Below are 9,331 nucleotides of genomic sequence, written 5' to 3'. Positions count from 1 at the left end.
TTTGCCAAATTGAAAGCATATTAATATCAGTGTATATCAGCTAATGACTTGATAGAAATTAATAGCTAAAACTCTAGAGAACTGAATTGTTAATTTTTTTATGTGTTTGACTACTATTCCTATATATATATATTTTCTTTTTTTCTGAAATTGTTTTACACGATCTAAAAAATTAAGCTTTCATTTTATGAAACTAATTTAAAGCTGCAAATGTTACCTGACTTTTTTTCAGACAAATTTTCAGTAAATGTTTTCAGGAAATATCATTTTAAAGAACCAGCATCTTTATTTCTACTTTTAGTCTTTAAAATAAAGAAAAGAAACAAAACTTTATCAAAAAGTGGGTGGATACATTTTCTTTGGACGCTGATATGGAAAGTGATGTAAAAAATAAAACAAAAACATTTGACCATTTCCAACGGTAAAACAGATCAGAAGAGTATTAATGGTACTTTTTGTCATTTCCTTGTGGAAACTTAATGCAAATATAGTCCATGAAAAAATAGCTAAAATCTGCATTTTGGTTTTTATATCCACATTATCATTTTCAGGCAAAGTTATTGAGCCATTGTGGAAAATCTAACGACAACTGGCCAAGCAATTATGTTCTACTTTGTGTTGATCTATAATATCTGGCACATGTAAAAATGTCTTAATAATACTGCTTATGTTTTCAGCAAATCTTACATTTTTACGCTTTATCTTTAGACCACGTGTGAGTAACATTAGGGTAATTGTAGATAGAAAAAGTTTGTACACTTCCGCCAAAACTCAGGCATTTTGAGAATAATTTAAGAAAATTTCCAGAGAAAACTTGGAAATTTATGAGCACCAAATGTCCGAAGAAAAAAAGTGTTACATTTTTGAGTTTCAAAAATCTAAATATTAAAAATGTTAAGATATCCCAATAAATTCTAGAGCTCCAAAAAACTCCAAAGTTTTGAGTTCAATCTAATTTAAAAAGTCGAAAATGTTCGACTTTATGGACTCAGACGATTTTTTATACGTTTTTTTCTGGAGAATTTCTTTTAAAAAATTTCCTAAAAAATTTTTGTTCTTGCTAAATTTAGTCTTTTAGAGCTCAGAAATAAAAAATAAAAAAAATCCAGAAAATGTCTTGGTTTTTTTCTCGCAAAGTTTCGACTATGGTGTTCATACGTTTTTTTCTTAAACATGTCTTGGCTTAACGTCAGTGCCCTGATGTTTTTTTCCTCTATCTGCAATGCACGTCCTTATACGTGTGAGACATGTAAACTAAAACAAGTCACTTTGAAATAATAGAAATGATCATTCAAAATCAAATACTTTGTTAATCCCAAATTAAATGTTTTAAATTATATTACTTGATTTTGCACACACTTATTTTTTCTGTCCGTAAATAATTGATCAAACTGTATTTCACTGAAAGCATAGCGGGCATGACTTGGACTTTACAGGAGGTTACGCCGTGAAACGCTCCGCCTCTCTCATGGCTGAAAGCTCTAGAAACATCTACTTCACTTCCGACAGCGTCAGTTCTGCTATTCTCGTTCCAGTGTACGTAAGAAAATCCGGCGTGTATCCCACAAGCTAGCGGCGTTTGCCCGGGTCGTGTGTGAGCGGCGGTTTCTTTTTAAAAAAAAGAAAAAAAAAGAAAACAAGCATTATCATTTTTCTTCTAAGGCTGGTTTGTCTTCTGGAAAGAAGCCCACTTCACGCCGAGAAATGTAAGTTGTGGAGAGGGAACGGGAGGAGGCATCGTGTGGAAAGTGCGGTAGCTTTGGTGTCGCTGCCCTCATAACATGCTTTTGCAAAGGCGGGAGGTTTGGCCTTGCTTATATGTACTGAGAGTTTGTTGACGTCAACCTGACTTTAACTTGACATGTGAAAAGCAAGCAGTGTCCGGTTACAATAATATCCAGTAAGCCCGCCGTTAAACCGGGAAGCTGGCTATTTTTTGCGGGCTCTGCGGGGGCACCGCATGGTTTCAGTGAGGACGGTAGCCTTGTTAGCATAGCTAGCTGTGCTCATTGAGACTTCTGGAAGGCTCAGTCATTAGATTAGCACCAGGGCTGTGGAAGTAGTCCGGATGTTCCCGTTGAACAGAAAATCTGATGGATTTTAACAGCAAATCCAAGCCTTTAATTGCTACTTTATTTTTTAAGAGAGAGCAATTGGAGAGACTCAAAAACTAAAAGCTACTAGCTAAACTTAGCTGTGCAATTAACCAAACTCTCTTTAGAAATGGTTTGCCTCCTATCGAATTACCTTTCGTTGTATAGTTTTCCTTTTTAGTTTTAATTGGAAAAAGGAAAAAAAGAAATAATTTCTCTTAAATACAAGCGTCCATGTGCACGTGGTTCTGATGACATCACACCAGGCAGCTAATAGCTTTACTTGTATATTTTAAAACAATTCCTTGTTCATATGCGTTTACTTGTATTCAGAATAAAACAGATGGCCTCCCTGTGAATTAACACACGGATTTCAGTTACCTTTGGCACAGATAAAACACACAGAACTAGTTTATGTCAAGTAACAGGATGGACTGGTATATACAGATTTGATCAAAGGTATCAGATCATTCTTTAGCTAATTTTGAGTGGAGTTGCACTACATGACGATGTTTGAGTCCCAGTGATTCTTTCAACATTATTCCAATGTCAACTCAAAATAAACAAAATATAAATAAAAAAATATTCACCAGTCAGAGTAGTTAGCTAAAAAGGTGTTCAGACTTCCTACCCTACTACAATGGGGATGCATGTAACTGTTTAAAGGGATACAAGAAGAAAAGTTAATTTTATATCCTGAAAAGTATTCATAATTGCTTACTGCAGGGGTCTCAAACTCCAGTCCTCGAGGGCCGCAGTCCTGCAACTTTTAGATGTGCCTCTGCTGCACCACACCTGAACAGAATAATTAGGTCATTAAGGCTCTGGAAAACTGATCTACACAAGGAGGAGGTCATTAAGTCATTTCATTCCAGTGTTTTGTACCTGTGGCACATCTAAAAACTGCAGGACAGCGGCCCTCGAGGCCTGGAGTTTGAGACCCCTGGCTTAGGGCCATCTCAGCCACATTAAACACCGGAGACAGCCCAGATCGCTTGAATGTTTCAACATGTGTACAAAAAAAGAAGCTCCTATACCATGTAATCAAGGTTTTCCTTCCTTTTCAATGCACTTTTTAAAAACTGTCTGCTTTTTTGTGATTTTTGTGTTGCTGTTAAGTAGTTAAATTAAACACAATTTAATAGTATCTTTTTAATGTTTGGATAAAGGGTCTGTTTGTTTTTGTGAGGACCTGACTGCATCTGTTGACAGATTTATTGCCAAAAAGGCAGTCATTGACATGAGTAAATTATTTTTTTAATTTTTTTAATTAATTAATTTATTTTTTTACCCCTCTAGGGGGTGTTTTGTGGGCTCTAGTGTCCCTTATACGACAGTGGGCTGACAGGAAACGGGGAAGGAGAGGGTGGAAGACATGCGGCAAATATCGTTGGGTCCGGGAGTCGAACCCGCGACGGCCGCGTTGAGGACTCAAGGCCTCCAAATATGGGTCGCGCTAACCACTACGCCACCACGGCACGCCCATGATTAAATTATTTTAAAATAATTTCATTGCATATCACAATATTTTGCCAACATTTCAAGTCTGTGTCACCAATTCTTAGTCTTTAATAACCATTAAAAAAATTTACATAGATGGGTTAATTATTTAAAAGAATGTGTAAAGGAGGCTGGACCAGACCATTCAGAAACATGAAGCCCAACGATGAAAAGTTAAGATCAGTGGAGTAATGCCAATTCTACTGTCATATGTAAACGTTTCCCTTTTGTCAAAACACCAGTCTTTCCATAGTAGTCAATAATTTAATGAATTGTTAATTTAATAAGCCTAACATGTCAGGCTTATGAATAAAAACAATTGAGGATGACTGATCTTAATTTGACTTGTCATGCTTGAGTATGCACAAATACTTTACTTTTGTCAGAGAAGAGTCTGTAACGTGAGGCTCTGTGGCAACCTGACACAAGGTCTTGTTGAAGGCCATCTGTTCTTACAGACATCAGTAGCAAAAATATTTGGTGTGTGTTGATACAGGTAGTCTGTAGTTACCTCTGCTGTGCGATAAAAAACTCTAGATTTAAAAATAATGAGAAGTTTAATGAGATTATACTCCCACAACTGTGTTATTAAACATTTCCCGATTGAGAATTTGTCATTACAGCTGCACATTAGCATATATTTTGGTTTTCTCCCAGCTGAGGCTCAGTAAGAATTTTTTTTGTAAGAGATGTGATTTAGATGCAGAAAAACCACTGATGTGACTATTTAGTCCTAATAAAAATTATGGCCAGCCCTTCAATGGAATGAAATATGGTTTTGTAATTAAATCTGTGCACCGTAATTAACCAAAACTTGATTTATGGCACTTACCATGATTAGTTTCATCTGAAATGGCAGATTCCCTGACTAGGCTTTTCCTGGCTGATGCCAATTTCCAGTTTTATTTCATTTTTTTGGCCTGCAGGTTAACAATTTCCTTAGAGTTTTTTTTCTCAGGTCTATAACACTCAAGAGAAATGTTCTGCAGGTTCTTTGCTAGAAGTTGTGGTTTTGAAATCAAAGAAAATTAAGGCATTGCAACACTATGTGTGTTGATGTAACAAAGCATATGCCATTTGACGCTTTAATTGAAAATGGTGGAAATTGTTAAAAATCTGTTTTTATTTCAGTATTTAGCAGGTTATTTAACAGTCTGAGTCAATTCAGATAACTGATTAGTGCATCTCTGCCTTTTGCTTCTCATTGAATAGTTATAAGAAGTCTTAACCTTCTCTATGTGTATTCTTATTCTTTCAGGCTTCCAGCAACTGCTAAGTGGTACGACAGGAGGGATTCTGTTTTTATAGAGTTCTGTGTGGCCGACAGCAAAGATGTTAAAGTTAACTTTGATAAAACAAAGTGTGGATTCAGGTATGTGTCCATATAGTTGGGTGTATAACAATATTGTTGTTAAATTCATGCACAAAGATAAAATTTAACACTTTATCCTTGCAAATTTCTCCCACAGCTGTGTTGCTGGAACTGATGATGTTAAATTGGAGAACCAAATAGATCTTTTTGAAGCTATTGATGAAAATGTAAGTTACAGCTTTATTCAATAAATAGACACAGCGCTGAAAAGTTTCATGAAAAGTTTTTGTTTTTTTTCTCCCCCCTCTGTCGCGGATTCTCTTGTTGCAGGAATCCAAACATAACCGCACAGATCGTTCGGTCTTGTGCTATCTACGAAAGGCACAACCGGGAAAGGCGTGGCCAAGACTAACAAAGGAGAAGGCTAAGGTTAGTTAAGTATGCATGAAACACTGAGAATAAAGCAGGTTCACTCTTACGGAAAAACTTGAGCACTGGTGATTTCCAACTTGCTGAAATTTCTGTACAGTTGGCAACCTTAAATTTATAATGCCATTACAGCAGTTACTATAAAAAAATAATCCTTGTCTGAGGATAAGATTGGTTTGAGATGTTGAATAAAAGAAACATCAATTTTATTACTTATATATTTATACGCATCTTTTTAAACAGGTATAGGGCAAAGATAATAATCCTGGTCTTCTTTGTTCACAGGTGTCTTGGCTCAGTGTCGACTTCAACAACTGGAAGGACTGGGAAGACGACTCAGACGAGGAGATGGGCAACTTTGATCAATTCTCAAATGTAAGCGCTTTGAGATTATTACTATTGAGTTGGAACATAAAAGAACATTTCTCCATTGAGGCTTGTAGGTGCCTTCGTATGAATTAGTCCCATTAAGTTGATTTTTTTTAAAAAAATTTTTTAAAGCAATTCAGTTTGAATAATAAAACTCATTCACAGTCTATTAAACACCTCAAATATTGACCTTCAATTCTGATGACGCTTACATACAGTTATTGTAAATCTAGTAAATACAAGAATAATACAAACATGTTATTAAATAAATGCATTTTCAGCATGGCTGCGTTTTTGGTTATCCTGTGATGTTGGTGTTGATCCTTACTTGCAGTACACATGGTGTATATTTTTATCATCTCTCAAACAATTGTACCAGAAATACTGATCTTGGTGTCAACTTAGCTTTTAAGTTGGTAGCATTAGGTTGTTTGAACAAAAATCAAATAATGAATGTAATATTGACTTTATTGTTGCAGATGATGCGCAACATGGGAGGAGAGGATGACCTGGATAATCTAGATGTTGATGCAGATGGTGCAGATGATGTAAGACTTAATAAATTTTTGTTTTACTTTTTATGGTTTATTAGGTTTTCAATCTATAGTGAACTTAAATAAACTTGCTTATCAAAACTCGAACTCAATAAATCTGTGATCTGAAAATTTGTGATAAGATTTTCAGACTTTATTTCCTCTTTCTCATTTTCAAATAAAAATCTAGATTTCAAAAAAATACTTACGGAATACATTTTCCTTTTATAATCTTACCGATTATGTATACCTACCAAAGCACCAATCCTAAAGACGACATTTGAACCAATATTTTTGCATGACTGGAATTTAAAAAAAAGCTTATTTAAGGGGGTGGTAGCAAGATTGAGGACATAGTCTGCCATCTGGAATCATAAACAAGAGAAACACTGAGCTTTACCATGAATGAAGATGGATTTATGGATCCATTTCAACACTTACCGACTTAGCTGCATGATTTATCTATCTTTTCTCCTAAAAAGCAACTAGTGACAAATCTAGAAGTATTTTTTTCTGCTGTGGACATTTTTGTTGAGTAAATCAGACACTGCACGGCAACCGTGCTGTTTGCTAAAGCTGACAGTCAAGTTTATCTCTTTAATCTGATCTTTTCGTTTTTGTCTTTAAACTGTAGGATGACTCTGCAGATAGTGACGATGAGAGTAAGTATTCACGAATATTTCTACAGAGCGCAACCAGAGCAATAATTTTCTTTGCATGGATTCAGTGATGCCCATTTTTCACTTTCAGAAATGCCAGACTTGGAGTAAGGTGTCGTAAAGAAGATGGAAGAAAGGGAGGATGAGGGAGAAATCATAACAAATGTATATCTTGAAACTGAAGACAGTGACAACCAACTGTACATATGAGTCAGTAGCCATATTTAAATCCATAGCCTCAGCTCCAAACTCTGACCAGTCAGTCTATCTAAGGTTGATTTGCATGGTATTGTACAGAGCAGCTATCTCCATGTCCATTTGCTGTACTGCACCTGTTTTGGGGTATCTTGTTTTAATGTTAAATATTACAACTAAGCACACATTTTCTTTGTTGGGGAAAAACTGTATAGTTGTACCTAACTGAGCAATACATGTTAAAAGTTGCAGTTTTTCAAATGAGTTGCTTGAAAATGATTGGACCGCCCTGTAGGTAAAAGTAGTCGATCTAGTGTAGTGGATCTCATGATTTAAGAATTAGATGCATTGACTGATTGGGTCCTCTAAAGACTTCCATGTGCTGTAATTTAGTTTTCCAGAAAGCCTGTATCTGTAGCTTGATCTTGCAGCTTACATGTCCCCCTTTCACTTGTTAAATGTCTGTAAACCTGGTTCAATCTAAAACCATCGCAGGATGACTTGCTTTTCTCCAGTTGTCTCCTACTGCAACAGCTTGGTTTCCATTAATTGGATGACTTTATTAAAAGCTCCTCTCTTATTCTATCATCTAGCTTTCACATATACCTGAGAAGAGGCAAATTATAGTGTTTTGCAGCTGTTAAAAGTTTGGTTAAGCCTCAGAATTATTTGGTTTGTTGCTCTCCTACAGTTTTTTTTTAACCCATACTCCCTCATGGTTTTTGGACATTGTTGGAACTAAAATAAATAATGACCAAATCATATTTGCACTGTTGAAAATGTAAGGAGAAGCAAGTACTATTCAATTACAGTGAAAATGTTTTTGTTTTTTACTGTCTACATCTTTCTAATAAACAGTTTAAGAATCTATGTCTTTCTTTTTCTGTTCTAGGTTTTGACTTTACACAAAACATTTGATCAGATAATTATTTTTGCCATTTGTAAAGCCAATTGTCTAGCTATGAAATAACACCTGAGTTTATGTTGGACCTTTTCTTAATAAATTAAAAAACAAGTTGTCGATAAAAGCCCTTTTTTTCTGTAAGTCATTACAGAGAATGATAAAAATTGTGGCATTACAACCATAAATGTCAATGTATTGCATTGGGATATTGCAATAGAGCAACAAAGTTGTGGAGTGAAATAAGAAGGATGACTTGTTTACCATTTTGAAAAATTTTCCAAAAGGTCTGGGAAACAACTTTTTATTTATGGATTTATAACATTAAATGGTATTTGCAGAATACCTAAAATGGCTGGTTGTGAATATGAAAAAGCAGTGGGTCAGCTGAACTGTACAGTAGGAATGAGGACAATATAACTCTTCAATAAGGCCTGATACTGGAGATTCATTGAAGACAGGATGGTATTGATAATTTTAAAATGCTTCACTGCAGTCTAAATCCAGACATATTCAGCTGAAAATATGTTCAGAGATGCTTTTTATACATCTCTATCTACCTTTAAAGTGAGATTTAAATTTTAAAACCAAATGACAATGTCAATGCTAAAACTACACTTGACCAAATGTGTACTTTGAGCACATTTGGGTAGCACATGTAGGTTCATGTGCTACCCAGGTGCTCAATAAAATATTGTAGGACGTAAATCTAGACCAACTTTATTAAATTCAACTAGATGTATTCTACTAACAGTGCTAATTACCTGAAAATTATTTGTAATACTCATAATAAAAGATGCTTTCTGAGTCGTAGACCATCGGCGCTAGGACCCAGAAAGCACCAGGATTTAAGGCCTAGAATAATATATTAGCATACTTCCTCTTTAGGCCCGATTTCCTCATAGATTGCCATTTATGAGAAAATTGCCACAAGATGTAATAATCTAGCTTCCTGTTTACACACCCGACTGCAATAAAATAAAAGTTTGGAGCTAAAATAATAAATTGGATATTGTAAACATAGTTATTAAAATTTTTGGAAGTGTAAATATTTAAGATGGAAAAAATTCAACGAAAAAATTGCTGATTGATACGAGTGTTAGACGCTAGCAATAATTATGTCAACTGTATTTTACAAATGTATTCTATATTCATAATTATTTTACTTGCTGAATCAAATAATGTTTTTTTACTAAGTGATGAAATAGTTTGTGCCGTTGGCTATAATTTAAATGGATTTGTTTTTTGGCTTTATTTCCCTGCTCTGTGTGTATAAATGGGTCTTGAACTTTGTTGAAGTACTTTTACCGGATGTGTGCGCGCCTCATTGTTGGGACGTT

The 9,331-nt window shown here is 35.0% G+C and overlaps 1 protein-coding gene across 2 annotated transcripts; it reads left to right on the top strand.

Annotated features, from left to right (window-relative positions):
- Positions 1–1,515: 1,515 nt before the first annotated feature.
- ptges3 (prostaglandin E synthase 3) lies at positions 1,516–7,960 on the top strand. Of its 2 annotated transcripts, XM_005801754.3 has the most exons (8): positions 1,521–1,706; positions 4,852–4,965; positions 5,063–5,132; positions 5,236–5,334; positions 5,620–5,709; positions 6,183–6,251; positions 6,871–6,898; positions 6,987–7,960. In XM_005801754.3, coding segments are annotated over exons 1-8 (492 nt in total). In that variant the 5' UTR covers positions 1,521–1,704; the 3' UTR covers positions 7,007–7,960. The 2 variants fall into 2 exon arrangements, with proteins under 2 accessions (XP_023186028.1, XP_005801811.1); XM_023330260.1 differs by lacking the exons at positions 6,871–6,898; positions 6,987–7,960 and having other exon boundaries at positions 1,516–1,706; positions 6,183–6,338.
- Positions 7,961–9,331: the final 1,371 nt, after the last annotated feature.

Source organism: Xiphophorus maculatus, chromosome 1, assembly GCF_002775205.1.
Source record: "Xiphophorus maculatus strain JP 163 A chromosome 1, X_maculatus-5.0-male, whole genome shotgun sequence".
NCBI classification, from domain to species: domain Eukaryota; kingdom Metazoa; phylum Chordata; class Actinopteri; order Cyprinodontiformes; family Poeciliidae; genus Xiphophorus; species Xiphophorus maculatus.
This window is presented reverse-complemented; position numbering and strand designations above follow the sequence as displayed.

Excerpts from the sequence above, each read along its gene's own strand:
- ptges3 (XM_023330260.1), top strand. Across the intron at positions 5,133-5,235 it reads TTGAAGCTATTGATGAAAAT|GAATCCAAACATAACCGCAC; the intron begins GTAAGTTACAGC and ends CTCTTGTTGCAG. Across the intron at positions 5,335-5,619 it reads TAACAAAGGAGAAGGCTAAG|GTGTCTTGGCTCAGTGTCGA; the intron begins GTTAGTTAAGTA and ends CTTTGTTCACAG.